Source organism: Phyllopteryx taeniolatus, chromosome 1 (assembly GCF_024500385.1).
Source record: "Phyllopteryx taeniolatus isolate TA_2022b chromosome 1, UOR_Ptae_1.2, whole genome shotgun sequence".
Classification (NCBI taxonomy): domain Eukaryota; kingdom Metazoa; phylum Chordata; class Actinopteri; order Syngnathiformes; family Syngnathidae; genus Phyllopteryx; species Phyllopteryx taeniolatus.
This window is the reverse complement of record NC_084502.1, coordinates 48,943,003-48,966,226: the sequence shown is the minus strand read 5'-3', so window position 1 is coordinate 48,966,226 and position 23,224 is coordinate 48,943,003. Positions and strand designations below refer to the sequence as shown.

General features: G+C 44.0%; 1 protein-coding gene and 1 long non-coding RNA gene across 8 annotated transcripts in view; one reads left to right on the top strand and one right to left on the bottom strand.

Moving 5' to 3' along the window:
- LOC133464942 (ATP-dependent 6-phosphofructokinase, muscle type-like) overlaps positions 1 to 23,224 on the bottom strand; it is a 50,099-nt gene that overhangs the window by 26,406 nt on the left and 469 nt on the right. For 5 of the 7 annotated variants that reach the window (XM_061747170.1, XM_061747189.1, XM_061747180.1 and 2 more), the window contains exons 2-10: positions 17,469 to 17,542; positions 17,255 to 17,332; positions 16,841 to 17,030; positions 16,321 to 16,486; positions 16,118 to 16,162; positions 5,082 to 5,190; positions 4,897 to 4,992; positions 2,495 to 2,587; positions 1,721 to 1,846 (exon numbers count right to left, since the gene is read on the bottom strand). In XM_061747170.1, coding sequence (XP_061603154.1) covers positions 1,721 to 1,846; positions 2,495 to 2,587; positions 4,897 to 4,992; positions 5,082 to 5,190; positions 16,118 to 16,162; positions 16,321 to 16,486; positions 16,841 to 17,030; positions 17,255 to 17,332; positions 17,469 to 17,542 — 977 coding nt within the window. Of the gene's footprint in view, positions 1 to 1,720; positions 1,847 to 2,494; positions 2,588 to 4,896; positions 4,993 to 5,081; positions 5,191 to 14,521; positions 14,575 to 14,757; positions 14,901 to 16,117; positions 16,163 to 16,320; positions 16,487 to 16,840; positions 17,031 to 17,254; positions 17,333 to 17,468; positions 17,543 to 23,224 lie in introns of those variants that run through there. The other 2 variants (XM_061747199.1, XM_061747209.1) reach the window with 2 other exon arrangements.
- On the top strand, positions 12,349 to 16,221 carry LOC133464977 (uncharacterized). Its single transcript, XR_009784518.1, has 3 exons — positions 12,349 to 12,414; positions 15,585 to 15,652; positions 16,092 to 16,221. It is a non-coding gene; the product is annotated as an uncharacterized LOC133464977 (long non-coding RNA).

The following is a 23,224-nucleotide window of genomic DNA, read 5'->3' as shown; positions in this document are numbered from 1 at the left end:
TCTTTCTAACCTTCTCTGTACTTTTCCATCAACATCTTCAAGCCAAATAATGCATCTGTGGTACTCTTTCTAGCCATGAAACCATACTGTTGCTCGCAAATACTCACTTCTGTCCTGACTCTAGCCTCCACTACTCTTTCCCATAACTTCATTGTGTGGCTCATCAACTTTATTCCTCTATAGTTGCCACAGCTCTGCACATCACCTTTGTTCTTAAAAATGGGCACCAGTACACTTTTCCTCCATTCCTCAGGCATCTTTCTCACGCACTAGAATTCTATTGAACAAGCTGGTCAAAAACTCCACAGCCACCTCTCCTAGATGCTTCCATACCTCCACAGGAATGTCATCAGGACCAACTGCCTTTCCATTTTTCATGATCTTTAATGCCTTTCTAACTTCCCCCTTACTAATCATTGCCACTTCCTGGTCCACCACACTTGCCTTTTCTACTCTCCCTTCTCTTTCATTTACAGTTGGTAACCTCCTTCAGATTATATTGTCTGGACAAGATGTAATCCACCTGCGTGCATCTACCTCTGCTCTTGTAGGCCACCCTATGTTCGTGCCTCTTCTGGAAAAAAAAGTGTTCACTACAGCCATTTGCATCCTTGTTGCAAAGTCTACCACCATCTGTCCCTCCAAGTTCCTTTCCTGGATGCCGTACTTACCCATCACTTCTTCATCACCCCTGTTTCCTTCACCAAAATGTCCATTACAATCTGCACCAATCACGACTCTCTCTCTGTCTGGGATGCTCAGAACTACTTCGTCTAGCTCCTTCCAGAATTTCTCTTTCACCTCTAGGTCACATCCTACCTGTGGGGCATAGCCACTAATCACATTACACATAACACCCTCAATTTCAGGTTTCAGCCTCATCACTCGATCTGATACTCTTTTCACCTCCAAGACATTCTTAGCCAACTCTTCTTTTAAAATAACCCCAACTCCATTTCTCTTCCCATCTACACCATGGTAAAATAATTTAAACCCTGCCACTAAACTTCTAGCCTTACTGCCTTTCCACCTGCTCTCCTGGACACACAATATATCAACCTTTCTCCTAATCATCATGTCAACCAACTCCCGAGATTTTCCTGTCATAGTCCCAACACTTAAAGTCCCCACATTCAGTTCTAGGCTCTGTGCTTTCCTCTTCTCTTTCTGCCAAAGAACCCGCTTTCCACTTCTTCTTCTTTGACTTCGACCCACAGTAGCTGTATTTCCAACGGCGCCCTCCAGGTTGACGGCGCCGGTAGCGGACGTTGTTAACCCGGGCCACGACCGATCCGGTATGGAATTCTTTGGATGAACGCTCATATTTGTTTGGTAAAGTTTTAAACCGGATGCCCTTCCTGACGCAACCCTCTGCATTTATCCGGGCTTGGGACTGGCCTACAGTTAGCACTGACTTGTGCTAGGGCTGCATTCCGCCAATAACAAATATACAAAAGAAAAAAAGGTTTAAGCCACTGAAATTACAGAATAATAATTCTGTCAGGGTTCTTAAAGGGTAAGTAGTTTTACTTTAGTGTATTTTTATGATAGTATTTTTCACATTGTTACATGTATTTTGTGCACTTTGTATGACAGTTTTTTTTTTTTTTTTTTTTTTTTTGTTTTTTTTTTAAGAACAACTCGGAAGTCAACCGTCTTATTTTCCTTTTCCTTAGTCTCAGGGGATTGTAGTTTGCAGCATGATAACAGGCTGACATACCACTTGCACACACTCCATGAGTGGCAGCCTAACTGCCTGGTTGCCAGACAGGCTGACCACACAGGCCGGGGTGTCCGGTGTGGCCTCCAGTAGAGCCATCACCGCCTCAACGCCCATTCTGCTGCCCTGGAGGGGACAAACACACACACACACACAGTCAAATCATTAGATGTGTTTCCAAAGTGCACAATATATTGTGCCATCCATTTGTGGTTTTGTTTGTCTTCAATCAATCACACTCCCAAATAAAATTTGCATATTTACCATAGAAGTACTTTGTGAGCATAATCTTTTAAAGGTGACAGTCAAAAATGTAAAAAACTTTTATTTTAGGGCAATTCCTGACTTATTTTAGCCAAAACTGGAAGTCAACTGATTAGTTTTTTTTAGGCAAGTGACCTTCCGCTATTAAATATACTGCACCACTATATATATATATATGTATATATATATAGTACATTTTACAATGTGTGTTTTCATTTTATTTTACTCTATTAAAACAGAGTTACTGCAAGTTTAAGAAAGCCATTTTTGATATAAGACCTCTCATTCACTTAATGTGGCCAGTAGGAGGCAGCAATATGGGCTCAACCTTACTGTCCACAATATTCTCAATTTTTATACATTTTGTGACATATGCATGCAATACTTATACACACACTAATTGAGTTTTACACTAAAATGTGATTTATGGATTGCGTGTCAATTTTAAAAGATGATTAAGGCCTTCATTATGGAAAATTAAATGTAAGGAGGCTTGACTCTCGTACTGACCAAGATTCTGTCGAAGGCAGAGGGCGTCCCTCCCCTCTGTACGTGTCCAAGGACGGTGGTGCGCGTATCAAAGCCAAGTCTGTCAGTTACCAGCTGGAGAGCAATAAATCAATCCATTAGTGTTATTCTTTCACTCTGTAATACAGTGATCCAAATTATGGCGCATATATTGTACTGCAGGATTTAAGTTAAACATGAGTTTTTGTGGAAGGTTTTGAATATATTGTTTCTCCTGTCTATTTGGAGCACTGGTATCAAGGGTTTGATACTTAGTTGAGTGAAAATGTTTTGGTAAATTTGGCACACCACAGAGAATAGTTTTGTTAACAACCCTGCCAAATTGGAATGATAAACAAAATCCCCAAGTATATAAAACGAGGCTTCAAAATAGTAAGAAATCATGCCGTTCTCTCTGCTTTCAGACACTGTGGTTATGTGCTGAAACCACACCCCCCTCAACTGTCAGCTGTCAATCAAATGCCACTGCCATGACCTGGGGGGAAAAAGGATGCTCCTTCATTGAGCAACTTTCTTATGACAACTACATGTTTGAGCTGTGAAAATATATCCACTTAAAGCCTGCTGTGGCTGAAATATCTCTCACTGGGTCATCACAGGGCTTTTCCATGCCGTGACAACGAGGCACTCTAAAGGGGCCACGCCAGCCCAAAACCCCAAAAAGTCCACATGCTGGGTGTCAAGTTGGACTTTTTAAATTTTATTTTTAGATTCCTCACCCTCCTACCCTTATATAGTGGGGGAGGGGCGCCTCATGACGTACTCCAAAGTGCTTCAGGCGGTGCTGTTTTAGCCACACCCACCCCAAAAATCAGGCAAACTGAAATAGTGGAAAAACACTTTGCTCTTTCATCACAAATACAAAATACTACATAGTTTTCAGTCGTTGCATGTTTTCAGCAACTACCTTCAAACATGTATAATGTATTTAGAAAAATAAATCTTTGAACTTACTTTACAGGGTCTTTAAAATGAAAACCTACAAGGGTGGATGGCAGTATTCCTCCAAAAAGTAACCCTGAGGCAATTCCTCAAACAGAGCTGTTAAATGTTATGGATCATCTGTATTTTCTTACAGAAATCACTGAATGCCAACTCATAACACTGATTGCTCTGGATAGTTTAAAACCCATGGGTCAAATTGCTCAAACAGGTTGAAAATGAGCAAAGGTTTGTAGTAGTAGTGAGTAGATAGTTGCGATATGCTTTACAACACAGTCCAGACACGGTGTTCTTCACCCTCCCTGTGCGTGCTGATTCTGCCGTGTGAACTGTGAAGGGCCTTCTCTTACAGTTAATTTTCATTCATAAAGTGGTCCCCGCTACCAAGGGGTTTAGTTTTCCGTCCGCTTTTAAAAATGCTTCATTTCGGCACTGAGTGGGGGACACAAGGACTTTCCCATCTTAATCGAAAAGTAGCCTCGATGCTGGATGCTGGGTGAGCCCGCGTCTTTGCGCAGCTGTCGCGCCCCCGTTTGGTGCAGAACGAAAGCATATTACCGCGACATGCATATGAAGTCCCGATAGTCAATGTGTCCTGCAATTCCAATTAGTTCTCGCATCTACTGGCTGCCTCCTTCATCAATGCACGGCCTGCTAAGCCAACTTTAGCTCTGTCAGGCCAGGTGGCGACGTCACTGGCCTAGCCCTGGGCTGTAGCAAGTCATTTGGGGATCCAAGGCAAACACAGCCACCCCCCAAAATTATTTTTATCCTATTACATACTATACTGTAACAACTGTCCCACGGTCATGTTCTTGTCATAATTTTAAAAATATGGAAATTAAGACAAATTGTTCTGGAAGTGACTTTCTAAACGTTGGCAATTGTGCTCAAATGAGATACAGGTAGAAACTATCCATGGACATCAAATGGATGAGAGAGCTGTTAAGGTAATAACGAAGAGGACTCCTATGTTAACATTTAACTTGATTAGTGTAGATATTTTTTGGTTGAAATGCTTTTTTTTTTTCTTCAAAAATTAATCTCTAATGATAAAAATCAAATATTTTTTTTTATGTTTTTTTTTTCTACTGCTTTGCGTGATGGATTTTGGAACTCTAAGAAATTATGTGCAAAAAAAAAACACTCTTGCCCTCATGGTGGTTTTGTTCAAGAAAATCCCCACTCCTACTTTCTGAGAAGACTGAGCCCTTCAACATCAGGCAAAACCTGCTCCAGATGTTTTGTCAGTATGTTGTCGCAAGTGCCATCCTGTCATGTTTAAAATTACCATTTCAATGGTAATTGCTTTATATTTCTATTATCCCTTGCTTTTCTTTTGTTTAGAACTGCTATATACTTGCCTTGTAACGATTGCCCAAGAATGTACATAATAACTGAAACTATACATTTGGAACACAGTGTTGCCAGGTGAGCCTTGCCTTCTTAATGTTGTCCGATGAAATGGGTTTGCCTTCTCTGGACATAGCACCCTCAGCGACAATGATCACATTTAGACGAGAACCTCTGGCCCGTTGCTGAAAAGACAAGTTATTATTATCATTGCACGAAATTCAAGGTGACCCATGAGCAGAGGAGTGTGGCGTGGGAGCAGGGACAGTCGTACATCTGCCAGCCTCCTACACAAGTGTTCCTCCCAGCCATTGTCAGGTGGCATCTCTGGAATGAAGACCCAGTCTGCGCCACAGGCCAGAGCAGACACCAGCGCCAGGTACCTTGCAGCCGGGGGCAGACAGACACAATTTTTGTAAGATTACCATGTTTTTTTTCCCCTTGGAGCCAAAAATTAAAAAAAAAAAAATGTTTCTCTCTGAAACACAAACTGTCTTGAAAACTGTACTCAAATAGTAGGAGTTAATGGTACTCTGTGAAGTGAAAAAACTGCGATGGGGAGTAACCACAGGGAAGCATCCTCTGGCTTTTATCTTGTTAACTATACAAGAGTGATTTTATATCTGCTGTCTCTTGTGATCTTTTTTTTGGACGCGGATGACTCTCGTAATCGTTGCTCACTCAGACAAATCGGTGGTTGAGGACACACTGAGCACTTAGTTGCAGAGGGCATCTGATTGGCTAGCTGCAAAAAAGCTTTCCCTCCACAACGGGCCAGACAGAAGCCATTATTTTTGGTAGTAAAATCAGGTTGTCAATAAAATCACCATGTTTTAGGTTCAAATAGGAGAGTGTGTAATTAAATCCACATATTATTACCTTGGATGCATTTTAGATAATTAACTGGTGAAGAGATGGCCCTGAAAGCATTCATTCAAATAAACCAAATAATTAAATTCCTAGCTAGGTAAGCTGCTTTTTTGTTTGTTTTTAAGATTTGTTAACCCATCTGGACTCTGAGAACTTTGGAAAAAAATTAAAGTGATTAACGGTAGAGAAATGCACTAAATGTTTCTCACTTTTAAAATCATTTCAAACAAGGTCCCAAAGTATCCGGTAAGGTACTTTTCACTTGTTAGTAAGGGTCACCAGTGCTTTACTCGAGGTAGTTCAAGTGATTTTGTACTTTGCAAATTCAAAAGCTTTATGGGTAAAAAAAACTTTTTGCGCAGCACAGCAGTGCAATGGAAACAAAACCAAATACACAAAACAAGTGATGCCTTGATTTAAAAAGTAGCTACAACACATCATTTATTTTTGGGCAAAATTTCATCCCTCCATCCATTTTCTGTACCGCTTATTCTCACTACGGTTGCGGGCATTTGACAAAATTTTAGTCATATATTTATTTTAATAATCAAATTTTTGGCAGTCTTACGTTATTAACAGGTATAGCTCTATTGGCCTGCTGCTGTTTTTCTAGTTTATCCAACTTAAAAGGAAAATTAATATGTGATTACTGATATGTACTACTGTAAATGCAACTTTTATCTCAGGATTGGAATTTCTTTTTTTCTTATAGGGTTAGGGTTGTTACAGTGCTTATTTGATTTTGCACTTTTAGAGGTCCCGTATTTTGGATATTTAGACTTCTATAGAGTGACTCTCTTACATGGACTTGGTATGTTTCAATTTAATTTGAAAAAGCACCTTGTCATACTGTCCAGAAAAGGCCCCTCTGACAGCTACTTCTGTTTGACCCAGTTTTATATCCGCTTTGTCCATAGTTGGCTAAGACCGCCCCCTTTTCGCTGATTGGTTGCCTCCGTGTAGAAGACCCGATTATGAGACCACGTTTGTTATGTTGACAGCGCTGGCTCAGGAGCGGAGAGGGAAGGCCTTGTAATGTAGATAAGCTCGAGAAATTCGAATGACCTGATTTAAGGCCTCTTGGCAGAAAAACATCTGGATCTCAGGAATGTGTGGACGATTTTAATTCATATTTCACATATTTACTAGGCACCATAGCGGCATTACAACATCCCAAATACTAGAAAACATTGGTTTGGCAAAATATGTGCCCTTTATGTATTTTTTTATGTTGTAGTATGGTGTATTTATGTGATGAGGACCACAATGGAAATAAGCCCCTTGGCTTTGTGTTTTTATCGTCATTGATGATGCTTGACTCGGTCAGGAAGTGCTAATATGCTCTTTATTTTGTGCAATCACCAAATAAACTTCATTCTCTTGATTTTTTTTTATGTGGAAAAAAATACTCCTTGCACACCAATATTCTTAGATTTATTTGATTTCTTAATATTGCAATTTATAAGGTTTTTTTTTCGTTGACTTTTTTTCCCCCCCTCATAAAATGGCTGTATTCTTTGAAAGTTGCATTCTCTAAAAAAGAAAGAAACAAACAAAAAAAACTGATTTCCTCAATAAAAAAAAGAAGCAAAAATGTCATAAAAATTTTGATTAGACACTGGAACGGACCATTTCCGTTTCCCTTGTTATGGATTTTACTATAATTGAGTCTCAGGTTTGGGTGATCTGGTGTTTTCCTGTTTCTTCTGTTCACACTTTCTCTGTGTCTCCACCTGGTCTTCTTAATTCTGCTCCACTTCCAGAGCTTGCTCAGGGGATAAGGGAACTAACAGGCTGTTTAAAAACGGGTGAGAGTTTTTTACGACAAATATCGATCCATTTTCTACACAGCTTATCCTCACTATGCTAGAGCCTATTCCAGCTAACTGCAGGCAGGAGGCATGTTTAGCGTATATTGGCGTTTGGATAAAACTTAATTTATTTAAGAAATTTGTCGAAGTTGAACGCCAGCGCTCACTTCTGGGTTTGTCCGATTTACGTTTTTAACATTAAAATCCAACTAATTTAGTCTCGTAAAGGGCACCTCATCACTTTTTATATGTATAAAATTTAGGAAAAGCGATGACAAACCTTTTATCAGTCTCATAATCGAAGGGTGAGGTGAGGAATTAGACAAAGCACGGCCAAAAGACTCATATGATGAAAAAGATAAGTGGATCGATGTTTCCCTTGCCTGGACGCGGGTCACCGGGCTCCCCTCTGGAGCCAGGCCCGAAAGGGTAACGTGGGTCCCCCTTCCCATGGGCTCCCCACCTGTGGGAGCGGGCATCGGGGTCGGGTGCAGTGCGAGCTGGGCGGTGGCCGAAGGTAAGGACCTTGGCGATCCAATTCCCGGCTACAGAAGCTGGCTCCAGGGACGTGGATTGTCACCTCTCTGGCAGGGAAGGGGCCCGAGCTGGTGTGTGAGGTAGAGAATTTCCGACTAGATATAGTCAGACTCGCCTCCACACACAGCTTGGGCTCTGGTACCAGTCCTATCGAGAGGGGTTGGACTCTCTTCCACTCTGGAGTTGCCCACGGTGAGAGGCGCCGAGCAGGTGTGGGTATACTTATTGCTCCCCGGCTCGGCGCCTGTACGTTGGGGTTCACCCCGGTGGACGAGAGGGTAGCCTCCCTCCGCCTTCGGGTCCTGACTGTTGTTTGTGCCTACGCACCAAACAGCAGGTCAGAGTACCCAGCCTTTATGGATTTCTTGGAGGGGGTGCTGGAGAGCGCTCCCGCTGGGGACTCCATCGTTGTGCTGGTCGACTTCAATCCTCACGTGGGCAATGACAGTGAGACCTGGAAGGGCGTGAATGGGAGGAACGCCCCTGATCAGAACCTGAGCGGTGTTCTGTAATTGGACTTCGGTGCTCATCACGGATTGTCCATAACGAACATGTTCAAGGGTGTCCACACGTGCACTTGGCACCAGGACACCCTAGGTCGCAGTTCGATGATCGACTTTGTGGTCGTGTCATCGGACTTGCAGCCGCATGTCTTGGACACTGGGTGAAGAGAGGGGCGGAACTGTCAACTGATCACCACCTGGTGGTGAGTTGGCTCCGATCGTGGAGGAAGATGCCAGTCTGACGTGGTAGGCCCAAATGTATCGTGAGGGTCTGCTGGGAACGTCTGGCAGAATCCCCTGTCAGAAGGAGTTTCAACTCCCACCTCCGAAAAAACTTCGCTCATGTTCCAGGGGAGGCGGAGTACATCGAGTCCGAGTGGACCATGGCCCGCGCCTCCATTGCTGAGGCGGCTGACCGGAGCTGTGGCCGTTAGGTGGTTGGTGCCTGTCGTGGCGGCAATCCCTGAACCCGGGATGCCGTCAAGCTGAAGAAGGACTCCTATCGGGCCTTTTTGGCCTGTGGGACTCCTGAGGCAGCTGATGGGTACCGGCTGGCCAAGCGGAAGGCAGCTTTGGTGGTCGCTGAAGCAAAAACTCTGGTATGGGAGGAGTTCGGTGAGGCCATGGAGAAAGACTTCCAGACGGCTTCGTGGAAATTCTGGTCCACCATCCGGCATCTCAGGAGAGGGAAGCAGTGCACCACCAACACTGTGTATAGTGGGGATGGAGTGCTGCTGACCTCAACTGGGGACGTTGTGAGTCAGTAGGGAGAATACTTCGAAAACCTCTTCAATCCCACCGACACGCCTTCCCATGAGGAAGCAGAGTCTGGGTTCTCTGAGCCGGGCTCTCCTATCTCTGGGGTTGAGGTCACCGAGGTGGTTAAAAAGGTCATCGGTGGCAAGGCCCCGGGGGTGGATGAGATTTGCCCGGAGTTCCTAAAGGCTCTGGATATGGTGGGGCTGTCCTGGTTGACGCCTGTGGAACATCGCGTGGACATCAGGGACAGTGCTTCTGGATTGGCAGACTAGGGAGGTGGTCCCCCTTTTTAAGAAGGGGTACAGTAAGGTGTGTTCCAACTACAGGGGGATCACACTCCTCAGCCTCCCTGGTAAGGTCTATTCAGGGGTGCTGGAGAGGTGCGTTGGGAAGTCGAATCTCAGATTCAGGAGGAGCAGTGTGGTATTCGTCCTGGCCGTGGAACAGTGGACCAGCTCTACATCCTCGCCAGGCTCCTCGAGGGTGCATGGGAGTTCGCCCAACCAGTCTACATGTGTTTTGTGGACTTGGAGAATGCCTTCGACCGTGTCCCTCGGAGAGTCCTGTGGGGGGTGCTTCAGGAGTATGGGGTACCAAACACCCGGATATGGGCTGTTGGATCCTTAGCAGCGGTGATCCACGGAGGTTAGGAATCTGGGTCTCCATCCCCAAAGCTCACATTTGCCGAGCCGCGTGTTTGAACAAAAGAAAGGGGAGGGAGCATGGCCGAGCCATGCCGAGGTCACCCAGTGCAAGCCAGAGGAAAACCAAAGAGAGTTAGAAGAGGTGGGTGCCAAAGGTTGAATACCCAGGGGGCCTGTCTAAGGGACGTAGGAAACCGGAGAAGACCACACCCGTCAACTTGAAGTTTAGTCTACAATTAAGCCATAAAGGTGGTGTAAAAATCATATCTTAATATAAAACACTCCCAACCTTGTACTCTTACTCATAGATCAAGCATATAGAATGATTGTTTAAACTTTAGTCTAGGCAAATCAACTGCTTATGTTTCAATCACATTTAATGCTGTTTGGCTTCAAATCAAGACAAACAGTTCTCAAAATCTCACAGCTGCACCAGTAAAGTTGACACACTGACACAGACATCAAGGTATACATTTGGAATATTTCTGCAGAGTTCGTGAAGTATCACAACGGACATTTTGACTTTTGGTCTCTATCTTCAAAAGAAAGAAATTAGTCTTTTGAAGACGGGAATCAAGATTTGACGGGAAGCTGATAATTAGGTTAAGGTCCAGCAGGCGTCTTTTATGTCTGTCTCGCACAGCAGGGCCACAGGGAGGCATGCAGTTTATCAAGTTGTTGGTGGGGGGGCAACTGGATCAGAGTCACTATATATCCCCCTTTTCGCCAGCTAGAGCAGCTCGATGGTGGTCTGGATGGCGACTTCATGAAAGATGGCACAGGTTGGCAGGTACACACAACAATGCAGTAACCACAGTCTAACATTAGTACATACCACCCCACTTTACAGCTATCACAGTTGTCCATGAGAACTTCTTACTCAAGGTGTGTGTCTATATGTGAATAATGATGTCAATGTAGGTGCATCTATGTTGTGAGGGCAAGAGATTGCAAAGTTGAAAGAAAAAAAGAAAAAGCTAATGTGAACGTTAACGAAGAATCTTTGTAGCATTCTCCAGAAATAGAAAAAAAGGAGGAAAAAAAAAGAGAAAAAAAATTCAGCCCAGCTCCATCCTAGCGAAACAGAGGGAGTCTCCAAAAAAATAAAAATCTATTAGGTGTGAAACTTAAGTAGTAAACCAAAAGAAGAGGTGAAAGACAAGGGTTCAAATCTTGACAAAAGAAATAAACCTTAGCCTAAGTAAAAGAGGAAGTGAGGAGCTCCGAGAAACTTTTGTCTTGCGAAGTTGTGTCTCGACAGTAGTAAGGCTACAAGCGTCACCATTGGGCGCGCTGTGGATGCGTTTTATTTATCGGTTTGCGGAGGTGCAGCGAGTTCGGTTTCACCGGTGTCTTGGTTGAGCACCTGTTTTGGCAGACTTGGTGTGACGAGGATGCCGTCACGGAGGTTGGACCTGCTTAACCTGTCCGGTCTCACTGTGTTGACCATCCTTCGTTTCGCATGGTGCATCGTGGGCGGATGCTCATGTGACCCCCCTTTCGCTACTTGACGCCATAAGAGGCTGTGAGCTACGCTTCACAGAGGCGCAATAACAAAAGTCCACGACAACGCAAATGAGCATATACAAAACCAAGGAGAAACCAGAGTTAAGCCTGCGCAGCGCGCAGGAAGGAAGAATTGAAAGAGGACGCCTCAGGCGAGCCACAGAAAGATCAAAAGAAAAGCAGGCACCCTCGACATCACGAACAACGCAGATGAGAGAGAAAGGCTGGAAACCAGAACAGAAGGAAATGCACATCCCAAGTGGTTATTGCAGGTGCAACAGAAGAGTCGTGTCCAAGGCGTTGCCTGGGAAACGAAAGAGTGGGCGGGGTGGGCAAAATGGCACTGAGGTGCACTTTGCAAGGTGTAGAGGACAAGTGCAGAGAAAGTCAGAGTTCTGTGAGAAGAGACAAAGCCCACATGTCCTGTGCTGTTGAAGCAATGCGTGTGTAAGTCACAAAAGCAGCACAATGACTTAGCGGCCACCAAGAGTGACGGCCAGCTAAGCAGGAAAGACGTAATCAAGGTTAGTGCGACAGCTGAATAGATGGACCAATAATTGGGGAAAGGGCACATAATATGCGACTCAGAGGGCGCAATTCTGCTTCTTACCAAGGGGTCCTGTGGTCTCAACAGCTTGAAAGAATGGCCAGTGTCACAAGAGTGACCACCGGTGGGCATCGTCACCATTACCGGTGTGCACCCCCCTTTTGTCAAGATGTCAACTTTGGTAGAGGTGGCACATCCAGGAGGCTCAGAGTGTAGCACTGGGTGGTTTCTCTAGTGTGATCTTGCCTTCGCAGGGGTCTCCGCACCTGTGCATAAATCTCACGTCTAGTATAGTCAATTAATGGCATGAAACGACTTAGCAGATCTTGTCCAATGAGCAAAGGTATTTGTCGGGTGACAAAGGGGCGAATTGTCATTTCGCAGTGTTGGAGGTTGAGTGGCCGGCCCTCCTGCTGTAATTTATCACGCAGTAAGTCAAACACATCCTCGGACATTACCGTGATGTCTGCTGCGGTATTTTGGTAGCTCAAACCAAAAATATTGTGATTCGACAGCTTTGTGTTGGTCGTTTTATGGTTTGAATGTGATGCGGCTAGGTCAGGGAGTTGTGAGCTGGACACCCTGCAAGGGCATGCTGCTACTCCCAAATGGTGTTTAACACTTGGGTCCATGTTTTCAACAAAAATCATTTGAAAATACATGTCTTCTTCCACGTTTGTTTCCTTTAGAAGCCCGAAACACACTTTGCGTAAACGACAGTCCCGTTCAAGCTTTAGCTTTTGAAGATGGCGCATGTCAGATTCTAGTGAGTGAGTTCACAAGAGTACCCAACGCTTTTAGAGCGTTCCTCTTTGAGCATCTCAAGCTGAGTTTCAACATCAACTCGGCGGTTGCTGTTAGAAATGCAACACCGTCCAGTAGCAGAGCTTGTAATCACTCCGTGGTAAATCTCAAAATTCGTTAAAAATACCGGGCATAAAGCTTTAATCGTACAATTGTAGCGGTGGTGTTTAAACAAAACGAGCGAAAACAGAAACATTTAAATTAATAAACGCAATCGCAGCGGTGGAGTTTCAAAAAACGAGTAAGAACAGACGCTTCTAAATTAATAAAAGCAATCGCGGCGGAGGCATTTCGAAAAACGAAAAAAAAGGAAGCTTTTAAATTAAATGCAATCGATCTCGGGTAGGTGCAATAGTTTAGCGACTAAGCTAGCTAGCCGGGCTAGCGAAAAGAGTCGGTTGCTAGGTCACAACTGTGGCGGTAAAGTGCAGTGACTTACGGCAGCACAAGGTTAAAACTAGCAGAAAGGCACTCACAAACCAGGAGAAAAGCACTCTGTATTTTATTTATTGTTTCCAAAGCCAACCATCGATTGGCCGCAGTGTCTTTGCAGGACCTCATCAATAGCTTGTTAGCGGTTAGGTGGCAAACGGCTCTCGAAAGGGGGCCTTTTGAATGTCGCATAATGACACAAACGTCCATGGGGTGGCGCCCTAGGACAGTACTGCAGTAAGGACAACGAAGAAGCAAGCCAGCGTGGCGACCTCACGATGACGTCACGAATCTACCCCCAACAAAGATGGCAAACTACGGAAGCCTTTAAGTCTTAGGCAAACAACCAAATGGTGAACCTCGTGGTTCCAACACACGCAAATATGGCAACTGTCGCAAATGGCACGTGTTTTCACACATGAAAAAGTTAACACTCTCGTCCGGTTATCCAAGTAACATTTAACAATGCAACAAATTTACTTTAGTTTTACTGAGAGCTAATCTTCGCAACTCAAATTCATAAGGGCTCACAACGCTGTCTATGAAAAAAAGAGTACGGCTCACCCACAGATAATGTCTGGACATGCCTGAACATGTCAGAACATACCCCACCCAAGATGGTGGGCAATGTCAATATTTTATTGAAAATATTGTGTACTGTTGTGTGTTTTGAGTTTAACGAAACTTGTCAGCCTCACACGGGGCACCAATATGTAGCCTATATTGGCATTTGGATAAAACGTAATTTAATTTTAAGAAATAAATTCGGGTTAGTCCGATTTTCATTTTTAACGTTAAAATCAAACTAATTTTTTTCTTGTAAAGGGAACCACGTCGCCTTTTATATGTATAAATTTAGGAAAAGAGACGAGAAACCTTTTAGCAGTCTCATAATTGAAAGGTTGCTACATTTTATGAAATATGAGTCCTAGATTACAGAGGCTTCATTCTTAAACTCAAAACACACACAAAACACAACAAGGAGTGGAATTTTATAGAATATGTTATGAAATCTACGAGGGATCTATAGGGAAACACACAGTGGGGTCTGACGACAGAAAGAAAATAACACTAAGGGTAAACGAAAAGGGATGATCGGACCACGTGTTGCTAAAGTTGAAAATGTGAGCGTTTAATACGTTCAGTGAGTGAGTGAGTGAGTGTGAGAGAGAGAGAGAGAGAGAGAGAAACAAACAGCGGAGAGAGAGAGCAAAGTTGGAATTTTGTGTGAAGCAATAATTTCCCCAAAATGAATGGGCACTAATATTGTACATCCTAGCAACGCTTGTTGTGGTACTCACAACCATAGGTTCGGGGATGCTCTTTTCTCTCCACACATCTCAGGAGGAAAAGGAAGCAGGTTTAGTTGAAGAAGAACAAGTATGCAGAAAAATAAACTAAAACAAGCGGGAGAAGAAAAAGGGAATTTTTTCGTCTTGCTTCGTTGGGAGAATATGACTGTCTCTCCCCCTGCCGGTTTTCGGGATCCGCTAGCAAGTTCAGAGAACACACGTTTGGCTGGGAGTGTATCTGCTACCTCAGCAGCAACTGTTCTGGATGCTTAGCAGCGATGATCCACGGAGCCTCGGAAGCGAGGTCTCCATCTCCAAGGGTCGCATTTGCCAAGCCACGTTTGAACAAAAGAAAGGGGAGGGGCGGCGGCATGGCCGAGCCGTGCAGAGGTTACCCAGAGCAAGCCAGAGAAAAAACAAGGGAGGTAGAAGAGGCGGGAGCCAAAGGTTAAATACCCAGGGGGCGTGTCTAAGGGACGTAAGAAAGCAGAGAAGACCACACCCGTCGACTTGAATTTTAGTGTACAGTTAAGCCACAAAAGTGGTGTAAAAATCATATCTTAATATAAACTACTGGGTCAGAGTCACGACACAAGCTACACTCTGAACTGGTTGCCAGCCAGTCGCAGGGCACATATAAACAAACAACTATTCGCACTCACATTCATACCCGTGAACAATTTAGGGTCTTCAATTACCTACCTTGCATGTTTTTGGGATGTGGGAGGAAAGCGGAGTACCCAGAGAAAACCCACGCAGGCATGGGGAGAACATGCACACGCCACACAGGCGAGGCCGGATTTGAACCCCGGTCCTCAGAACTGTGAGGCGGATGTGCTAATCAGTCGGTCACCGTGCCGCCTAAAACAAATATATTAAAGAAATTACTGTGGTAACACACATCAATGTCCTGTATCCTATATACAAGTTTGACACTTGTATCAGTAGTAGTCAAGCGCATTTGATGCTGCGGTGTGTGTTTCTGTGTCATGGGGGTGGAAGCGGGTGGGGAGGGGGGGGGTGAAATTTAACCAACCTGAAAGGAAAATGATCGAAATCAATTCTGCTTCAGGCCCCATAAAGGTTTGGGCCCCTTGTGTCAGTCAGTCATCACTCTCCATCAACTCATGCCTTGTCCAGGTGTGCCTCAGTGTCTCGTCAGTCTGTTTGTATTTAGTTCCCAGTTTCCGTTCACTCTTTCGCTGATCATTGTCCTTTGTTGCATGTGGTGGCGAGTCTGTGGTGGTGTGTTCTTCGTTAACTTTTCAGTTTGGGCACTTTAATTTATGATTTTATTTTTTGATGCTGCACTCCATCACCATTTTTTTTTGCCTTCTAATAATTTATTTTTTATGATTCCCCTGCACTCCTGCCTGTCCTGCTTCCCTATGCTTGCCTCCACCTGCACTTCACCACAACGAACCACATCATGTGACAACTCCTTTGTGTCTTGAATCTCGTAATAATGGTACTTATGCCTTGAAAAATACCAAATATTCCTTGTAAGATTCAAACTTATTTTGAGGAAAAACTTAATTCTCATATGATTTTGACTGATTATCCTCTTATTACATTTTAGAAACTCCAAATGTGTCATATACTGACCCACAGTGTCTGCCCATCACTTCGAGGATGAAGGTCCTCTGGTGGCTGTGAATACACATATGGAACAGTGGTAACCCTCACGAGCGCACTACTGTACACCCACCCATATCCATATATGTATCTAGCATCTTCTGTATGTGTGTGCAATACTGGATATTTATCCTCAGAATAGGAATAGTAGTAGTAATAGAACTGCGTCTGACCTCTGTGCAGTTGTGGTGATGGCGTCCACCACCTCAATGATGCGGTGTAGGGCAGAGTCTGTACCAATGGTCATGTCGGTACCGCAGAAGTCGTTATCGATAGAGCCCACCATGCCCACGATGTTTAGGTGGGAGGAGGTTTTGGCTTCTTCATCTGTAATCTTACCTGCAGGTGTTTAATAATGATCCACAGTGACAAGAAATGCATATTACCTGTACATCTAACATGTTTGGCTATGATATATTGTTTTCTCAAAATGTCTTTGATCCCTTCCTGATTTTCTCCCCATATTTATCACACGTAAATGTTTCAGGTCAAGCCAATTTCAATAAACCCCAAATACAACCCATGGAAAGACAAAATGCTTTTTCAAAACAATTTTATTTAAGGTGGGAAAAGGCCCTGTGTGAAAAAGTAATTGGACCACCCCAAAGCAATGGCGAAATAGTAACTCGAGAGCTTGGTGTCCCTAATACATAACATCTTCTCTGGGGTAAATGCAAAACAATGTCTCCTTACCAGCTCGGAGCAGGTCAGCCAGCAGTCCGCTCCACTCTGTCCTGAACTCATTGGCTCCGGTCAGGCTGCCGTCGCCTCCGATGACACACAGGTTGGTAATTCCGAGCTTCACCAGGTTGCAGGCCGCTTTCATGCGGCCCTCCCTGGCTCTGAAGTCTTTGCAGCGTGCACTACCTATGACTGTTCCCCCCTGATGCACACCAAAAGACCAAAAGCTGTTGAGCACACTTGCATCTTGTGACAACTCCCAACCTCATCAAAGCTTAAATGATACAAATGGCATGTCTTTTGTACCCTTAGGGCCACCGTCGTTTCCCATCTGTCGACCGGTGCAATATGAAATATCCATGAGCAGACTGCTCAGACACTGCTACTTTTACATGTGATGGGCCCACATGCATGTTGTCAACTCACCAGCTGAAGCATCATGGAAACACTCTCCCACGTGGCAGGCCGAATGTTTTCTCCTCCATCCACCAGGCCCTGGTACCCCTGAAGCACAGATTAATATAACCAGAATCTTTTTCATTACACTTTTCATATATTTGGCATATATTATAAAACTGCTGAATGTACAGTATAGTACATAGTCATGTAGGAATATCACAGTGCTTGAATTGTTTCCTACCTCATGAACAAAGTAGACTTTGGCTCCAGTGTAGATACCTACTCTGACTGTTGCTCTTACAGCAGCATTCATACCTGACATACACAAATGGAGATTTCGTTCGATTTCAAGAGTTGTTTTAATTTATGATCAGAGCATGGTCAGTAATAGTAGTTGTAGTGCTAGTAATAGTTCTACTCGTACGACTTTTGCGGTAGTAGTTGTAAGAGATGTAGTCGTACTGGCAAATGTCGCCTTTGTCATCGTACTACTGGTAGTCTTCTTAGAAGTAGTCGCAGTAGCACTGATACTCATAGTAGTAGTCTCACTAACAGTACTCCATACTTGTACGAGTAGGAGAAGTAGTTGTACTAGTCTTCTTTCATACGACAGTGCACAGGATGGGCCATATTCTCCCGTTTGGACTTGACCTTCTTTTACCCGCCTTGCACACTTCTCATTTATGTGTATTCTCCTGTCCAGACTTCTGATACACCAACTGTGAGAAAACTGGGAATGAATGCAGAAACACCAAAGCGGCGTGAGTCATTGAATTCTGAGGCTGGGGGTAAATTATGGTGCATGAAGTCTTCCTGAGACTTATAAATGTCATTTAAATCTTTGAAAAAGGTGCACCAGAGATGCACCAAAAAGCACTAGGGGCAATTCTAGCACCAGAGGTTTAGGGGTACCGAACACCCGGCCAGGAAAGATACATTTCACTGTTTTGTACATTTTAATGCCATTTCTTAACAAGAGAAGCTTAACACTTTTTGGGAAGGTCTGACTAAACCATCAAATCTGATGATTTAGTCAGATTTAAATGCATAAATGTTGAGCTGCAGCAACAGAGGAATGGATTGGATTTCTAAAACACACAAATTGTAACCCTAATAGTTCCTGAGGGAGAGATTTTAATACAGCAGCACCTCTGCATGCACATTATCATACACAATATATAGTTGGGTAGTGTGCTATCTGAGAATAACAAGACTATTTTATAAGTGTAAAAGTAAACTTTTGATTTCTGTATTCTTTGTTGTTGAGGTTGTTGTTTTATTACTATTCTATTTGTCATTCTCTTTATTTTTCTTATTAATTTATGTACTTTGTTATTTTTTTTCTTCTCTCTTTTTTCTTTTTCAAATTTTAGACAGATTTGCATAGTGAAAGTACATGCATGGAGTGGGGGTGGGTTGGATAGACTGGATTGACCTCCTGGAGAGCACTGATGGTGGACTCGCCCATGTTCCGTGGGTGCCGCCTAGGTCCCAAAGCGGGGGACCTGGCGCCTGCCTAGGTCCCCTGCTTTGGCTACTGGTGGGGGCAGTGGGGTCCCCGTCACTCCTCGGGCCTGCTTCCTAACCTTCTCTCCATTCCTTGCGTCCCGCTGCAGTCTTCTCTTCCTGTTCTCGTGGGGGGCAGGTGGTCCCCTGCGGGCTGTGGGGTTTTCGTCCCAGCCTGGTTTGGGGGGGGGGTTCCACCTCCCACATTCGGGGGTGGGTAGTGGGTGCTGCTGGAATGTGGGGGGGGGGATCTTGGGGTCGGTGCTGCGGGGCTGGGTGGGGCAGCCCTCTTCGTCTGTGGTTGTCCTGCCTGATGGGCCCGACCTGCAGGAGCCATGCCTCTTAATCACTCACCAAGCACACACTCACACCACTGACTGTAAATATTTTTCTCACTAGTCACATCTGGGCACACATACATATCTAGGGGTTGCTGGGGGACTGGTATGGGGTCGGGAGGGTGCGGTTGTCGGACCGGGTTTCAGCACATCAGTGCCGTTTCCCGGTCCGGGCGCCCTGCCCCTCCGCTCTGCCTGCCCCCCAGGATTTTAATGCATCACACACACTCATCCCCATGTTTTTTAGTGCACCACATACACCCATCTCTGGGGGACAGTGGGTCTTGGGTGGGGGCCCCCCTGGCCTCTCCAGATTTTAATGCACCACACCACTCGGGGGGGCACTGATACACGGGGTAGGGCCAATGCCTGCCAGTCGGGGACCTGGCAGTCATAGTAACAGGGGTATAGGTGGCTTTTCACAGGGTGTAGCACTACTGCCCCATACAATACTCGTATCAAATGTTTCATTGATTCACTAGATCTATAAGGATTTACTTTTCTCATCTTGTTTACAGTTAGTGCTTTGTCTTTTGTTTTCTTTCCTCATACCCCTCTAGAAACTTTGTTCTGATCGACTCTGATTCTCAATAAATATCCATTATAATACTAAGAAAGCCCAGCGGCAGCTTAAAAACTCCTCTGTGACACAGTAAAACTGTTCCGGCATAAAAGGACTACAGATCCTCCATTCTGCTTCACCTATTAGCCGAACGGGACAAAAAATATATATACTGTAACAATATAGTGGGCTACAAACAGCTATGTGTAGCACACTTTAAATTTGAAAATTCCTGATGTAGAAGATACGGAATACACAATATACTGTGTTTACAATGAAATGCATGTTTAAAGTTCCATCAATAAAAATGTGGTGTGTCTGCTGTCTATATCAGCGGTCAGACACTAACAAAGTCCGCTAGCACAGATTTCTCCGCCAATAAATATCACTGCTAAAATGCTGTATAGGAGACTATCGCAGCTCTTCGATAAGCTCAATAAAACTTTTTTCAGCCTCTCTACATACATCTGATCGCCTTTTAGAAATTTCTTACAACTTGTGGTGGCGCATATTGTAAAAGTTCAAGTACAATATGAGGGTTCACTTTCCCGGGGTGCGAGACTTATTCCAGCCTCTGGAGCGCATTAAAGGAAATGTGCGCAAATCAATGGGAGAATGCGCGGACGACCAGATTTGACAGAGTACGCGCCCATGTGTTAGGGTTTCTCCACACAGTGTGTGTATCTGAAAAGGTGTTTAATTGACAGACTTAAGTGGACGGGATAATCCATTTAGCTTTTCTGACTCAAGTGCATGGGAGAATATGGCCCGATGGCGTTAGTAGAGTTCCTTATAGAGTGCAAACCACATGAATCCTGCCATTTTTCACCCCACTGGTAGTACAATAATCTTACATTTCGGGTTAGATCATTTAAAGTCGAGGTAAGAAATAGCTTTTTCATTGCCCAGCAACGGGTCAGATTTTCTGAATTGAAGAATGGCAATTGCAAAAAAAATAAAATAATAATAAAATAAAATTCACACACACCATATTGGACAACATTCAGAAAAAGCTAACGCTAGCAAACATTGACGAACGAGGCTCGCCTGGATTTACTTTGACATGCAAGTGAAAACTTGGGGTGGTAGCGATAGTAGTAAAAAGTGGAGACAATGGAGACTTCTTCGAGACATTTTGCTATATGCAACAGTACATACCATTTACAGCGGGTACGGAAAGTTTTCAGACCCTTTTAAATTTTTCACACTTTGTTATAATGCAGCCATTTGTTAAAATCAATTAAGTTATTTTTTTCCTCATTAATGTACACACAGCACCCCATATTGACAGAAAAAAACTAATTGTAGAAACGTTTGCTGATTTATTAAAAAAAAGAAAAACTGAAATATCACACAGCCATAAGTATTCAGACCCTTTGCTGTGACACTCATATTTAACTCGATTGTCCATTTCTTCTGATCATCCTTAAGATTTTTCTACACCTTTATTGGAATCCAGCTGTGTTTGATTATACTGATTGGACTTGATGAGGAAAGCCACACCCCTGTCTATATAAGACCTTACAGCTCACAGTGCATGTCAGAGCAAATGAGAATCATGAGGTCAAAGGAACTGCCTGAAGAGCTCAGAGACAGAATTGTAGCAAGGCACAGATCTGGCCAAGGTTACAAAAAAACTTCTGCTCCACTTAAGGTTTCTAAGAGCACAGCCGCCTCCATAATCGTGAAATGGAAGACGTTTGGGACGATCAGAACCCTTCCTAGATCGGGGGAATCGGGGGAAAAAGAGCTTTGGTGAGAGAGGTAAAGAAGAACCCAAAGATCACTGTGGCTGAGCTCAGAGATCCAGTCGAGAGATAGGAGAAAGTTATAGAAGTCAACCATCACTGCAGCCCTCCACCAGTTGGGGCTTTATGGCAGAGTGGCCCGACGGAAGCCTCTCCTCAGTGCAAGACACATGAAGGCCTGCATGGAGTTTGCTTTTTAAAAAAAAAAAAAAAAAAACACCTGAAGGACTCCAATATGGTGTGAAATAAGATTCTCTGGTCTGATGAGACCAAGATAGAAATTGTTGGCCTTAATTCTAAGTGGCATGTGTGGAGAAAAACAGGCACTGCTCATCACCTGTCCAATACAGTCCCAGCAGTGAAGCATGGTGGTGGCAGCATCATGCTGTGGGGGTGTTTTTCAGCTGCAGGGACAGGGAGACTGGTTGCAATCGAAGAAAAGATGAATGCGGCCAAGTACAGGGATATACTGGACGAAAACCTTCTCCAGAGTGCTCAGAACGTCAGACTGGGCCGAAGGTTCACCTTCAAAAAAGACAATGACGCTAAGCACACAGCTAAAACAACGAAGGAGTGGCTCCAGAACAACTCCGTGACTGTTCTTGAATGGCCCAGACAGAGCCCTGACTTAAACCCAATAGAGTATCTCTGGAAAGACCTGAAAATGGCTGCCCACCAATGTTCACCATCCAACCTGACAGAACTGGAGAGGATCTGCAAGGAGGAATGGCAGAGGATCCCCAAATCCAGGTGTGAAAAACTTGTTGCATCATTCCCAAAAAGACTCATGGCTGTATTAGCTCAAAAGGGTGCTTCTACTAAATACTGAGCAAAGTGTCTGAATACTTATGGCTGAGTGATATTTCAGTTTTTCTTGAATAAATCTGCAAAAATTTCAACAATTCTGTTTTGTTTCTGTCAATATTGGGTGCTGTGTGTACATTAATGTGGAAAAAAAATGATTTTAGAAAATGGCTGCAATATAAAAAAAAAGAGCAAATTTAAGGGGGTCTGAATACTTTCCATCCCCACTGTACATGAGCCTCTGCTTGGTAAAATGTATGTGTCAGATTAATATTGAATTGTTCAACTTTAGGGGCATTCAACTTTAGAGGTTCCACTTTCGAGTAACCAGTATTATTTTATTTACCTGCTTTTGCCAGTATAAAAGTATCAAAGGGGAGTAGGGCTGTGTAGATACCATGCACGCAACTAATCATCTCAAACCATGAAAGGAAATCTGACCTTTCATTACACTGACAGCAGACTAGGCCAAAATAGGCACAGAGAAAAGGACAGGAGGCGCGTTAATGGCACTCCATATGTTTCGCACCTGGATACACCAGACCACCAAATGCCACAGTGTGTGTGTATGTGTTGTGACAAGTTGGCAGGCTGCAGCTCTTGTTTCACTGAACAGCTGCTGTCGATGGTGGGCTCAGGGGTAAGAAGGAGGGAGTGTTTCCTCACTGTGCCAGAACAAGGTCACCGCCACTAAAATTAGCCCCAAAGACGCAAATGAAAGGAATGCACAAAAGCTTGGAATAAGCATCATGTTAGAATATGAGATGAATCAATGACCTCACTACTTGGGAGGTGGCGAGCGGGAGCATGCAGAGGTTTGCGCCTCCCGATTGCAGTTGAAAGAGAAAGACTGCTGCATATTTGGAGCCTAATTTGTCACATCATCTAAATTAACAGAGAGAGCACACGCAAATGCATCAATTTTTATTCTGCAAACATCAAACAAAACTTCATTATTCTGCAAACGTCACACAAAACTTAACACTTTGAGTGTTGTGTTAAATACAAATTAACACAGACAAATGTCATGCACAGTAAT